The 14,869-nt window shown below is 43.1% G+C and overlaps 1 protein-coding gene across 1 annotated transcript; it reads right to left on the minus strand.

Annotated features, from left to right (window-relative positions):
* Positions 1-3,643: 3,643 nt before the first annotated feature.
* On the minus strand, positions 3,644-4,300 carry LOC117282253. The gene has a single exon (XM_033751162.1). It carries the CDS (start codon positions 4,298-4,300, stop codon positions 3,644-3,646), a length of 657 nt encoding a protein of 218 aa, XP_033607053.1.
* Positions 4,301-14,869: the final 10,569 nt, after the last annotated feature.

Here is a 14,869-nt window from a genome sequence, read left to right on the forward strand (position 1 = left end):
CTGTAGAGCCATTGACAGACAGTATAAATTAATTCTATATATCATCCCCCACTCACTCATGACTAGTCGTATACAAGAGTGAGGCCCAGAGATCGGGCAACTGTACATTTAATATTCACTTGCTGTAAATTGTTTTGGGAGCAAGAGTACAAGTGCACTTATGTGCACTTGTGATGAAAACACCGAGGAAATGTTCTTATTTTATATAAGGCGTATCTAAATCTGAAACTCTTGAAACTTTGACTGTGCCAGCGATTTAACTGTTTACATTTTTAGTGCTCCGTCATATTGTTTGCATTTCTTGAGACGGAGGTTGTGCTTATAGAATTGGATCGGGTTTCATGGCCTGTGGTACATGTTTCTTAGGCGAATTGTTGGTTTGAATGTCCCGTGTAGCTCGGTGAACATAGTATTCAAGCTGCAGGCTAGAACATTGGGAAATCTTGGTTGACATTTGGGCAAGGGGCAGATATTTTTATCTTTCTTAGCGTCCAGACCGGCTCTGGAGTCCAACCGCGGTGTGAAGTTGACCATTCAGTTCCATCTGGTGCCGAGGTTAAGAATCCACGGAGTCATAACTTCACTCCCCTTACGTCTTCTTGGAGTGGTGCGTAATTAACCACTGAAACAACTTTATGTTTAATATGGGCATAACCCTTAGGTATTATGTATGGAAAAGTCCTTGAAAACGGTTCTAATTATGTTGCTTAAATTTGTTTCAGTCCAAATAATACAGCATCAGCCAAACAGCTGCAAAAATAGTTTAGGAAGTGTTGCGTTTATTTGAATTATTATGTTGTGTTTACACACAGTCTTTCCGTTCTTCCGCCGTATGTAAACCCCCCCCCCCCATACCGCACGGATTTCGATTAAGTTTGGTACTGGGTACCTGCACTGCAGCTTGCCGGGTGAACTTATTTGTCGTTTGCTCATACTCCGTGTAAAGCTGAGATCCAGCTCCATCAATAGAAAAAGGCATATTGGGCGATCTACAGCTGTTGTTGGAAACGTCTTACGGTGTGGCGAATATTTAACGAAATAAAATGTCAAATAATTTGTGTCTTTATGTCCCATTTGCTTTGTAGCGTTGGATTTGTGTCTGCAACAGATGAGCATCAAAGCCAATGTGGTATGCAAAGTAGAGACATGTAGGGCTGTGTATGCATACCTTTCCACTCTCTGTTATCCAGCGGTCTGCGTTCTGTTGATGTGATGTACAGTTGTTCCAACTGGGTGCAACGCTGATATGGGGGCCCCAGCTGAGTTTCTGCGGTATGGGATCCAAATGACCCGAGACTACCTCAGGTGTGTAAACCGCAGTGGAGTGAAATTCAGTCCCCAGATGGAGAAAACAAGTATTCGCATGTCAGTAGCATTGCCCGCTGATTTACCCCACAATTTATGTTGGACGAATTGAAGCACGGGAGGAATTTTAATGCTCTCTGATCGAGTAATCTCGCTGTCCTCTATCAGGTTAATCGCTTAATCATTCAGAATCGCCATATTATTCGGCGATGTCAGAGACGGAGCATCAACATATTAAACAAACAAACAAATTTAGTTTGGTTCATCCTGGTCCGTCACACTGTCAATATTATAAAGGCCAATTAACGCCACACAGTGTGACTGATAAAATGTTTTTTTTTCTTTTTAATCTTTTATCCCTGACACGTTTCGGCCTTATAGACCATCTTCAGAAGGATAGCAATACAATTAGAAACCATCATTACAATGTGTTTTGTGAATATTAATATATACATACCTTGTTATCATAATACAATGAATAAATATTAGATTTTGTATTCATTGTATTATGATAACATTGTATGTATATATTAATATTAAGCACAATAGACTACTGTAGGTCGCGGTGCAAGGGCCGAGAAGGCCCTTATACATTCATACATATATTAATATTCACAAAACATATTGTAATAGTGGTTTCTAATTGTATTGATATCCTTCTGAAGATGGTCTATAAGAACGAAGCACGTCAAGAATAAAAGCTTAAAAAGAAAAAAATAACAGTTTATCAGTCACACTGGATGGCGTTAATTAACCTTTATAAAGAAAAACAAACTTTAACCCATTCGTACTTTGTAGCTCTCAGATTACTGTAATTAATACATTCCAACAAGCGCGTGTTGTTACTCTTCAGTCAATACTGTAACGTTTACAGACATGTAATCTGATAGGTGGTTGGGCCTACCTGGATTGATGGCAATGTTTTGAACAGTACATCGAAGAAAAGAGGTACAGTCCCTATCGAATGATAACTGAAACACAGAAGAACATTTTGAATCTTATCAGTATGAGTTGAATTTAAAATTTATTCGCTTAGAAGAATTGTAAGACCATCTCTCTTTCCGACATCCCCAAATGTAGCCTGGTTTAGTATTCTGCCTTGAGACACCATCCTTCACCAATGAGAAGTCATGTTGTACTTGCCGTAAAAGTGAACGTTAGGTCAGGATTGATAAGTCAGTACAAGTGTACTTTGCTTTGTCAAGTTCTGTAACTTAAGATGATCCCATAAGAAGTGAAACGTCTGTGTCCGTTAGTGTTACATTGTTAGCCAAAGCGTAATAAAAGCTCGTTGGAATTCAAGATGTTCATTAGTGTATCAAGCATTTTCGGGTCGTAACGGAATACTTAAGCAGTTACTGTTCGGTACTGCGTTTCTTTACACTGGAATTACGCTTGTAAGAAGCATTCTCATACATTAATCGATAAATCGACTACCTAGAAATTAATACGTGGTGCTATCCAGAAGTTCCCGAAATATATTAATACAAACTATTACATCTTACCTGGATCTTATTCTGCACCATCACATTCAAAGTAGTCCCCTTGGGAGCGCATACACCGATCCCAGCGTTTCTGCCACTTTTCAAATGCATCCTGGATGTCTTTCTTTGTTAGGGTGTTTAGTACCGTCTGCGTTTCCGCTTGAATTTCCTCAACTGTATCAAATCTTCGCCCCTTCAACTTGATTTTCATCTTGGGGAAGAGAAAGAAGTCGCATGGAGCTAAGTCTGGCGAGTACGGTGGGTGGGGAATAACTGCCATCTTTGTAAGTTTTGAGGTTTTCACGGCGATGACTATGAAGAAAGTCGTTTTCTGGGATCTGGCGCCGTGTATTCTTGGTTTTAACCGACGTTTCGGAGGAACATATCGCCTCCATCTTCAGGGTAGTTGAGTTGCGTGCGAATACAGATAGCTGTAGCTGCAATGATTTGGAAGTGGAAAGTGCTGGTTTATATATGCAGTAGGCCGGGGGGGGGTTGGGGGGACCAATGGGAAGAGTGAACAGCGATAAAGGCCATATATGGTCTGGGGTGCGAAAGGGGGGGATACCGGCAAGTGAATCCAGGCAACATGGAGGTCAATGCGCGGAGGTGGCGGTTAAACAAGAAGAACTGGTTGGCCGGGGACAGGCTATTGACGTCAGTGACATGAACTGGGGACAAGCTACTGACGTCAATGACATGAAAAACTGGGGCGGCTTTGTGGAGTTCTCTTGAGGGAGGAGAGGAGAGGTTTCCATGATTTGTTGAGATAAAACTCTGTATGCTTGTTCATGTTGTTCGGATGGAGCTCGATCTCATTGGCCTCCATGATGATGCGATCCAGGTAACGGCTCTTACAGGCGAGTATGGCGTTTTTTTTGAAACTGGATACGATGGTCTAGCTCGATGCTGTGTTCAGCTACGGCTGACTTGTCCGGATGTTCCAGGCGTAAATGCCGTTGATGTTCTTTCAGCCTGGTGCCCACAGAATGGCCCGTTTGCCCAATGTAGACCTTGCCGCACTCGCAGGGGATACTGTAAATTCCCGGTGTCCTGAGTCCCAGGTGCTCCTTGACAGGCCGGAGGAAATTAGATTTCTTCTTAGGAGGCAGGCCAACTGATTTGATGTTGTGTCGGGACAGCATTCTGCTAATCCTGTTGAATATAGTCCCGACAAAGGCAGTGTCTCTGCGGTCATCATGTTGATTGTGGTTGGGACGGCGGTTGAGGGCCCTGTGGATCTGCCGGTCGTTATAACCATTCCTTCTGAAGATGTCCTTCAGGAACTCCAACTCCCCACGCAGGCTGTCTTGATCGCACAGAGCTCTGGCCCTGTGTACCAGTGTGGAAAGAGCTGCCTGTTTACTGGAAGGGTGATGATGGGACCTGGCATCGAGATATAGGTTGGTGTGTGTGGGTTTACGGTACTCTCTATGGCCTAGAGAGCCGTCGGGTCTTCTGTAAATATCTATGTCGAGGAAGGGAAGGTGCTCTTCACTTTCGGTTTCCATGTTGAACTGAATGCTCTGGTGGATACTGTTTAGATGGTTTGCCACGTCCTAACCACATCCTACTTCAGCTTCGATGGCCATTTCTACGAACAGACTGACGGTGTAGCCATGGTCTCACCGCTATCTCCGGTCATCGCTAACGTCTACATGAAGAACTTTGAAGAGAAGGCGCTTGACTTGGCTCCACACAAGCCCCTATGCTGGTTTCACTATGTGGACGACACCTTCGTCGTCTGGCCCCACGAACCTGAAAAGCTGAGAGATTTCCTAAACCATCTAAACAGGAAACAGGGTTTTATCTCAACAAATCATGGAAACCTCTCCTCTCTTCCCTCAAGAGAACTCCACAAACCCACCCCAGTTCTTCATGCCATTGACGTCAGTAGCTTGTCCCCAGTTCATGTCATTGACGTCAATAGCCTGTCCCCAGCCAACCGGTTCTTTTCGTTTTCTGGTGTGCCAGTTGACGGCCGTCCCGAACGATCGTCATTATCAGTGTATGTTCGGCCATTTTTGAAACTCTTATACCAGTCGTAAGTTTGTGTCTGGCCTAAACTGTTGTCACAAAAAGCTTGCTTCAACATTTGGTGCGTTTCTGCAGCGGTTTTCCCAAGTTTAAAACAAAACTTCATACAGACACGCTGCTCTCTCAGGTCATCCATCGCAAAACCGCAAACTCACGGAAACACAACACTGGAAATACGTTCACAAACAATAAACCCAACCACTCATCTCGACGCCGCTTGTCACACTGATTCAAGAAGGGTATGTGGGGAGACACCTAGCGATATTTCGATGTACTCATGACCATTCGCACGCAAAATTCAAATTTCTGGAACTTTCTAATAGAATCACGTATCTACGTTTCGTTACTGTTTGCGAAGAAGATTCCATTTTGTGTTCCCTGACTAGGCCAAAAAGAAATGCTGGCTTAACTTACTGAATTTGGCTGCTACCTCCTTTAAAATAGTCTCCTTGAGAACGTATACAGCGATCCCATAGTATTTTCCACGCTTCAGGGGCACCGTGGAAGTCATGTTTCTTAAAGTTGTTGAGTACCGCTTGCAATTCCCTTCGGATGTCAGACACTACTTCAGAACGTAATCCCTTCGGTTCATTTTCAATTTGGGAAACAGCGAAATCACAAGGAGCTAAGTCCGGCGACCAGGGAAGATGGGGAACGATAACCATGTTGTTTTCAGGGACGTGTGGACGGGCGCGTTGTGATGATGAAGGAGCAGTGCGGCACATGTTCCAGTTTTTTGTTAAGATCTCCTGTCAAACTCCATAACTGATCCCAACTGTGTCTGCAAGCCCATGGATTGTCCGGCAGCGATCTGCGTGGATTAGTTTTCAAATTTTTTAACATTTGCTGGTGCTTGGTCACCCTGAACGTTCGTCATCTTCAATTGACACTCGACCGGCCTTGAAACGTGACTCCCATTCAAAATCCGCGGTCCGGCTTAAAGAATGTTCTCCAAACGCCTCGTGAAGCATTCCAAATGTTTCGGTTACGGATTTACCGAACTTCACGCAAGACTTGATGCAGTCACGTTTGCTCAATGTTGTCTTCCGTCGCAGACAAAACGAAACACGAAGTCGAAAAAGCACTTGTATGAAAGCAGTACATGTTCATAGCGCTGTGTCACGCGAGAGACTGACGCAATAGGCTTGCGGAAGCGTGACCTTGACCTTTCCTCTCATCTTCTTTCAAGGAAGGCGTTAAACAATAAGTCCGTACACTTTCCACTACCACCTCTTAGGACGCAGCGGGTATGCAGTGAACTCACAAGCACAACGGAAACAGAGGCCGAAACTTAGAACTGAAACTAAGAATTTGAATTTTGGCAGTGACATTCCCCCCACACCGTGAGTAATGTAGCATGTTCCTTCTTCGGAGCCTCGTTAGTGAGAATGCATTACAGGAAGAGAAGTTGCGGCTGGTTGACAGTGAAGTGGGCGGCGTTCTCGGAAACGCTTGTTACTCTCGTGCTGCAGCTTTGGAAGGGGATTGAAACCACAGATTCTCATCTTAATAAGATAATACATGTTAACGATTCGAGGAAATACCAAAACCGCCAGGAAATAAATTTTGTAGACCATCCATGGGCTATAACAAACACAACAGCATATTGTATGATCATTAGGATTTATCTTAATATTTAATCTTTTTATTATAGAAGAAATATATATTTTGTTTTATTTTTTTGAGCATTCTTCCTAATTATTGTTTACTTTGGCGTTAAGGTTTGTTATTTTCTTTGTCTTAAATGCATTAATTTAAGTATGCACTTAAATTAGTTGAAAATTTAACTTCTGGCGCTTTCAAAACATGAGTCAATACATAATTCCCTGTGCTGTTTGTTTTGCCACCGTTGATGTGTATTTCATGTCGATGCCTTTGTTAGTAGGTTTTTTATTTTCGTCTAGAAATAATATTTGCTTGGATTCCTTGTTTTATAAGGACGGAGAGGGCTTACGGTATCGTATCAGATTTAACTTCCAGTAACGTTGAGGTATGTTGGTGGGCTGCCATGAAACGGACATCATGCAGTCGATGTCACCTACACCTTTTCATTTTAATTGTCTACCATCAGTAAAACAAGCATTGTATCTGCGATTTCTGGGGTGTTACAGGCAGCATTCAATGGAAAACACGAAATTTGAGTAATGCTATATCTGAAGAAAACTAATTAAGTATTAAAGCTGTAGATATGGTATACAGCGGACAAAAAAAGCTCCGTGGCTTTATTCCGCAAGCGAATTTTACCGACCTAGTGACCGCCGCTTGGCGGTGAAGTTAGTGCCAACTTTAGCGGATAGAGGGTGTCGCGTGGTCAGCGCAACGAATCGCCATGGCCGTTAATTTCGGTTTTGTGGACCGGATACCGCCGGAATATATATAACATTTATATGATGAAATTTTATGTGCACATATTGCAACTATACGAATCTTCGGGGTTACGCTTGGCAATGTTTGGGTAGTAATTTATGTTAGTCGACAGTAGAAGCGGAAATGTATGTATCGAAGTCATGCAATTATTAATTTAAATCTTCTCTAGTATGCCACTAAAAGTCGATGGATTGAGTACCATGTAGGCCAAAGTGTTGATAAGCTCCTTCCCGAACTTTCGAAAGGAGTTGTTCTCCTGCTCTGGATATTCATCCCATAACCAAAACTAATATTTATCTTCCTTTTGTTGCAGGTAAGTGGACGAATCCTTCTGTATAAATTCCCCGTATAGATACCGAAGATCAGCACAGGTCAGTATTGTAAGAAATGAGGATCTCTTCTCAGCGACGTTCTGAAATGCTTAACTCCTCCTCGTATTCACCGCAATAGAACGTAGTGAAACTGTCTGTAGCATTCAGGGCAGTGAAACATAGTACATGTAGCGAGTTAAAGGGAAGACAAATACACTACTCAAAGAAGGAAACGAGCTGCAGACGCAGGTAGAAGGACAGAATCAGACGGAAGAAGAACAAAGAAAATAAGAAACAATCAAATCAGCTCAGCTGATAAAATCAAGATATATAGACCTACAGTAAATGTAAATTACTTGGCAGGTATCTAGTTAAAACCATCCCTTTCCATCGGTTACTGGTCTCTGTTCTCTGTCCCTTTCTTCAGCACTGTCTAGAAATGTATTGGTTCCTTTTTATGCTCATTAACGATGATTTGCAGACTTACGTAGCATCAAATGAATGATAAGAAGCAAGTGTGTAAGGATTGGGATGTACGAGTTGTCCTCTGACGTGTTCGAATTTCTGCCATGCATTTTGCTCGAGAGTTTGCGGCAAGGCACGGAGAACCTCGACATCTGTTACCGGTTCAGGTATGGAACCAAGTGAAGATCGAGGTCTAAAGATAACACTCTGGAATGGTACACATAAGCCTGACAGTGACGTTTCTGATTTTCATGTCTGGTATCCGGTTCATATCTTGTCCGTGACATCCTGCTATCTTGACCGAGTGTTTTCATGATCTTTGTCAGTACTTTAATGTAATCGCTTCCAGTGGGATATTTGCATATCCATCACATCGAAGGAATAAGTCGGTGTCTTAAATTATGTTACCGTCCTCACACCGTCTTAGGTAATTATTGCTAGTTTATTTGTTAGTCTGTATCTGTTTTCGCAGTTACTCCAATCTGCTGTTGAATGCGCTCTGTTTTTTAGTTCCCACCTCTGTGTTGCAGTCTGTATATCGCTACATATAATGAGCTACGCAGTCAAAAGCAGTGGCGATTCCTGGTATAGAAATTAGGTCATGCAGAAATGCAGTCGCACAATTGGAAGTACTCACAGAATTGTATTATTTCCCTTTTCACGATAATGCAGGCGCGAAATAACAGTTTTTGGACCTTTAGTCATCAAGTGAATCTGTCCACGTCCCTGGTTTAGCACATAGCGAAGCTGTGAGAATCTGGGGCAAAGCAACACTCTCCAGTTCTTGTTGAATAGCGAGGAGATTTTTTTTTTATTCTTCCAGTTTGAGCGTTCTGGCAGCGGAGTTCTGCCCAGACCTTAACATTTGCCACCAGTTAAAAGCTGACTCAGCCGGAGCCGGCAGATGTATGTATCCAAATCCTCAGCCGGCACAAGAACACCTCTCTCGTCTTATTATTGCCTGTTACTCTTGAAGCATGTACAGCCGTTGCTATGCGAATGTACATCGACCGTTTCTGAGCAACGGCTCGGTAAAGACGTTCCCGCGTGCACGAATACGCACGTAGCAGTACGCTTACTGTGGAAACTTACTATGGAGTACTGTGTACTCGGTGCCGGGATGTTATGACCGGGACAGTTTGAAGCTAACATTCACGCCAAGGAACATACAGGCGGTGGTGCCTCAAAGTTCCGTCCTGCCCCTCCACAGTGTGCAGTATATGTATGTAAATGATATGCCCCTGACACCTGGCGTCTGTCTAGGTCTCTTTGCTGGTGACACCTGTATATACCGTATTTACGCATGTATAGGCCGCACATTTTTTGCCAAAAATTCAAGAGGAAAACTGGGGTGCGGTTTATATTCGAAATCACACTTCATTTAAAAAAAATTATATTCATAATTAGTAATACTCCTGAAATAATATTCCAAGAAAATTATTTTTTCTATAATTTCTGTCGGAAAATTGTGCTGCGGCCTATACACGCACGCGGCCTATACATGCGTAAATACGGTATGTGACAGACCACAAAGAGAGTTGTGTTCTCAGAAAGCTGCAGCGAGGTCTCATTGCTATTGAGACGTGGTGTGAGCGCTGGAACATAAAAATCAATGACGATAAGACTCAGGCCATCTACTTTTCTCATAGACTTTGGCGCCCTGAGGCTCATCAAACACTGAACGGACGGAATATCCCCTTTGTCAAGCATGTTTCTCCTGTGAGTTCCCATCCCAGCAAATGTTACATTTCTCTCATTTCTCACCCGAAGTTGGTACAAGGGACTCATTCTTACCGATCATAAGAATAAAATAAACCCCTGTAACGAAATAATCGGTGAAGATTGTTGTCGTCTGGGATGTGGAGCCGTATAGTTTGGTAGATACATACCGCTTGCCGTCTCCATTTTCGGAATAGAAATTAATTTTTCTAACCTGAAGATGAATACAGATAGTTAGCGCCTGTGTACCAAATTACACGGGGTTATACCCCAGAATGCTGTCGTTAGATAACCGCAGTGACAGCCATAAATATTACATGTATTCATATTTGTCTTTATAGTATATTTAAAGATGCTGTCAGTATCTATAGACTGTATAGCGGCGGCTGCCCGGATGATAATGGCGATTAAATGGAGGATATGGAAGGAAGCTGTCGTGGCCTACTTTAAGGTACTATAGCTTGATTTACGTGGAAGGGCTGAGAACAATCACGAAACCCCTCAGTATAGTCGATGATAGCGTTAGGGCCCCAATTCACACAGTTTGGCCTCCAGTTCGGCCTGCACAGTTGAAGACTGAAAGGCAAAACTGACGTGAGTGGTGCGGCCGGCCGGCCAATCGTTTGGACTGTTGGCCTGTGGGAAACCCGTCAGTCCGTCAGTTCTGCCTGCAGGACCGTAGCACGTGACGTGTGTGACTCAACATTATAGACTGGAAGACCGTGATTGTGGCATGAAGCCTGCCGCTTTATCTACGCGTGTATGGGGAGGAAAGGGAGGGGGTAAACTGTCACAGTTTTGCCTGTAAGGTCGATCGGAAGGCCAAACTGTGTGTGTATGGGGGGCCTTACCGCTTGAGCCAGCTGGCACGGTGGCATAGATTCGAGTGTGTTATAATTACATACGTTGCTTAGACAACAGTAGCTGGAAGAATGTCTTGAATGCGAGACGCCCTTCTCAGGTAGCATTTTAACGAATTGATGAACGTCGTAGCATTGGAAGCCAGCTCTTTCTGTACTTCGTGGTTATCTGCTATCACTAGTTCCACCATGACGGTTGTGCTAATATCTGTCGCAGGACCTGCACTAGCGCCAGTTCATACAGGATTCTGTGGTTTTATATGGTAACAGATTTCCGGAGAATGTGAAGTAAAGCATCAGCTGGGCGGAATGGAGCGGTTTTTGCTTAACTCTTCATTTCTTGACTGCAACGAGCCGTTTCTAACTGTTCTCTAATATTTGATATGGGGATAATAAACATCCGCACGAATTCGATATCGTGGGTCAATACAACCACTCCCCAATACACCTTCATGGCATAGTGCTTAATTATTTAAGCACAGGGACTTTACCTTACAAATTTGATATGGAATATGTTTTCTTCAGCCGGTCACGGTAGCCGAGCGGCATATACTGTCTTCGCTCGCTTGGAAACTGGGATCGTGGGTTCGAATCCCACTCAGGGCATGGATGTTTAGTTTGTGTGTGTGCGTTTTTCTGTGTTTGTGTACAGGTAGAGGCCTTGCGACGAGCTAATCACCCGCCCAGGAGTCCTACCGAATGTGTAAGATCTAGAAAAACCGAAAGTGAACGGAGAAGTTCATGGAGGTAGGCCTAGGCCCACTGGGGCTGTAGTGCCAAGGAAAAAAAAAATTTCTTCGCACGGTGAAGACTTATCATGTCTAGGCCGAGTGTCTCGATTCAATGGGTAATACTCTTGAATTATACTTGGGAGTTCCGGGGTTCAAATCCGGATACCGGCTTTTATGGGGAATTTCTCGGCTTCACTAAGTGCCTTCATGCAAATACGTGATTAGTCCCTCAAACTGGGACTCACCCATTTACTTCGACGCCATTTACAGTTTATTACTTATTAATTCTGATACATATCAACATCTGAAACATTTGAAGCAGAGCATGCGCACTGAACTCGGATTCTCTTTCCTAACAGACACAATTATAAGTCCCCTGCCACTTGCCACAGGAACTGGAGTGGTGCGTAGTTCTGGATAATTCATAATGAAGGAGTGGTCTGCAGGTTTGTAGAGCGAGAACTAAACTCTTTCTTAACCCCTTTGCTAATGGCTCCGCTCAGAATTGTGCTTGCAGGCCTCATACAAGATAAATCGTGTCTGTAGAATTTGTTTTGTGCAATAATTAGCGCAGTCGTTTTCCATTATGCCGTAATGAAGCTGAACCGATGTGTAACGATTCCATTCTTCTGGCAACGTTTATGACGGCCGTATTCAGACTCTTATAATGTCTTCTTGCTAATTATCTGAAATTAAACTAATCCTGGTTCCCTGTATTCATACTGCAAAACTGTTCTGCTAATCCTTTAGTTGGATCTTGCAGATGATTATCTTACCTTTATGTTGTTATCCCTGTTTTGTTAAGTACTCAGGTTGGGAAGTGTGCGAAATGGGACTTTGTATCCCCAGGGGAACAAGGTTGTCTTATTTGACACATTTCTGACGTTCGATATGCCGCGGGCTCCCCCACTTTTGAGAGAACCAAGTTAATGTATTTTAGAAAGAACTGTAAACTCCAGATTTCATCATACCTGTAAATCTAGTCATCCAATTCAGAACCCGTTACATTCGTCACGTGACAGTGTGGTAAGAATATTGGCAAAAAAATGGAACTTTCATATTGTAAGGTTCTGTAAGACTGAGAGTAGCCATTACCACTTTAAAAGGAAGAGATGAATGAAAGGAGGACAGGTGTGAAGGATGATCGCACTAGGAAAGAAACGGCCCACTTTCAGTTTCCAAAACTTCCCATTTACTTCTAAATATCATTTAAATTAAGTCGAGGCTTCATAAAAGCTAAGCATGAAGTGGGGCCGTGGCTGACTTGCCAGTTTCACAGGAGAGACGGTTAGTGTATGTTAGGGCACCTTCTGTTCCACATAAATTTACTTTCTTTGTTCATGACTGCTCTCTGCTGCTTATATGGCTTCCAGGGCTTCCAGGGTTTGAAGAAACTTTCTACTCTTGCTCTTTTTCTTCAAGCGGAACCGGAGCTGAATTTAAACAATAAAGAGCGATGGTTAGACAGCGGGCAACTGCTGCACCATGACAGCGCCGTAAACGTAATCAACATATTCATTGAAGAAAGCAGTCTTCTGGCATGTGGCACCGTGTAGATGGGGTGTTAATCGACGTTTCGGAGGAACGTATCGCCTCCATCTTCAGGGTAGAAGGAAAAATAAGAAATCCGCAAACGAAGAGACCGTGAGAACAGCTACCAGTCCATAAAGTGAACGCACAACAGGAAGGTTATTTCCGTCCAGAGATTTAAACTCAAAACTGTTGAATGAATTTCAGCAAAATTTAGTACGAGCGTCTGTATGAAGCTTTGTTGGGGATGTTTAATTTCCTGTTCCTGTCCTTTGAGTAAGGTATACCGCTCACTGTATATGTATGTAAAGGTAAGGTAAAAGGTGAATCTAGCCCTGTAACAGGCCGTGGAGGTCCATATGGTTGTGAGACGTCGAGGCTTCCACATTTTGTAGACACTCGGCTCACAGATGGCGGTGAGTTTTTCAGCTTTACACGCTGGCCGCCCTTTACCCCCCAGGAAGATTTCTGGTACTCATTTAGGTTAGAGGCTGAGTGGACCCCAGGATCATACTGCGACTGGAAGGATTAGGTCAATTTAAAAATGAAGTCATCTCATCGGTAATCGAACTCGCGACCTTCCGGCTTGTAATTAGTGCCTCAATCAACTTTATGTCTATGCATAGCTCAGAAATGTAATAGTGCAGTCAAAAGTGGGTCACCTTATACCTGTATAATTGGTGCGAGATATAAAATGTGTATCACATTAAGGTACACAACTTAACTTTGTAACGTTCTCAGGTGTGTGCATTTCGCGAAAATAATGAGGAGCAGCACCTTCCTGTCGTCAACTATGGACCTAAAATCTGCTATACGTTACGGAATTTTGGAATCTTAGTTGTGATAGATGCCACAAAGGTGCAACATAAGATTAATAGGATGAACGAAACTAAAACGTTCTGTTACGTGCAATAAATGTATACATTTACACACGAAAACTACAGAGAAATGCATAGAAATCATATCCAAAATCTGTACTTCTTGGATACGGTGTTCCGGGATGGAGGCAGAATATACCGCCGAAACATCGGATAAGATCTGTCAGACTACATGGCGTCACATCCCAGACGACAGCAGGCTTCATAGTCACGGCCTTGAGAACCTCTGATCTCTTGTACTTACCTTATTGAAATATACAATTCTGTGCCCTATGACTTTTTTTTTTTCGGGGAAGTACCCGGTTTGAATATCATCTTGGACACTGGCTGTTCTGACTGGCTTTTATCGTTTTCTCCGACCTTCAGTGCAAATGCAGTGATATAATTGGTTACGACCGCTTCTTCTTCATTCATTTTGATTGGTCGTTCATCATCATGCCATATTTCATTCCAAGTTTCCTTAAACCGAGTACTTAAATAGGATATTCATCTCGTGTCCCTAGGAGCTAAAGAACCTCTGCAGTGAAGTAACGGCGTCAGTCATTGGCTGGGCCATAGCTATCGCCAACTTAATGCCTGGTCTCGAAGTCAGTACCAAGTTTAAGTGACACTTTGGCAATTTTTATCATAATTTGGGAGTTATGCCACTCACCATTCCGTAAAAATCATTTTAGCCAAGGAAGCTGATGTCAGGGATCAGGGGATCTCACCACTATAGATGAGACAACAATGAAGTGGATATTAAAGCATTAGGTTACTGGGATGAGGTCTGGGTTCGTCTCTTAGAGTGAGGTCCATTGGCGGGTTCTTCTAAACACGGGATTCGACCTTCGGGCTTCATGAAAGACGCTGGAATTTATTTCTCAGATAAGCGGTTGTCAGCTGTTGGAGATAAACACTGAACCGTGGGGTCAGTAATAGCGTACGTGTATTCCGTTTATAGTAACGTAAATGTAGTCATCGTAATGTAATAAAGAGCATAATAAAGTACAGAGAGAGCATTGTTCTGTGAATTTTCCCCTTATTACCCGCTCACGGGGTAGTTACTCAGCACGCCACTTACTAATTACGCCTGTACGATGCAATTCTCATTGAATTGTTACACACTGCTCTTGTTGACTTGTGTGCTGCTGTGCTGTATTTACAGGGTCACTTGTAGGCTTGAGCTGAATTCATATAGAA

The sequence above is a fragment of the Cryptotermes secundus genome, unplaced genomic scaffold (genome assembly GCF_002891405.2).
Source record: "Cryptotermes secundus unplaced genomic scaffold, Csec_1.0 scaffold369, whole genome shotgun sequence".
NCBI classification, from domain to species: domain Eukaryota; kingdom Metazoa; phylum Arthropoda; class Insecta; order Blattodea; family Kalotermitidae; genus Cryptotermes; species Cryptotermes secundus.

What these genes read in the sequence shown, in the direction of transcription:
- LOC117282253 (XM_033751162.1), bottom strand. Translation starts at nt 4,300, where the DNA reads ATGGAAACCGAAAGTGAAGAGCACCTTCCCTTCCTCGACATAGATATT.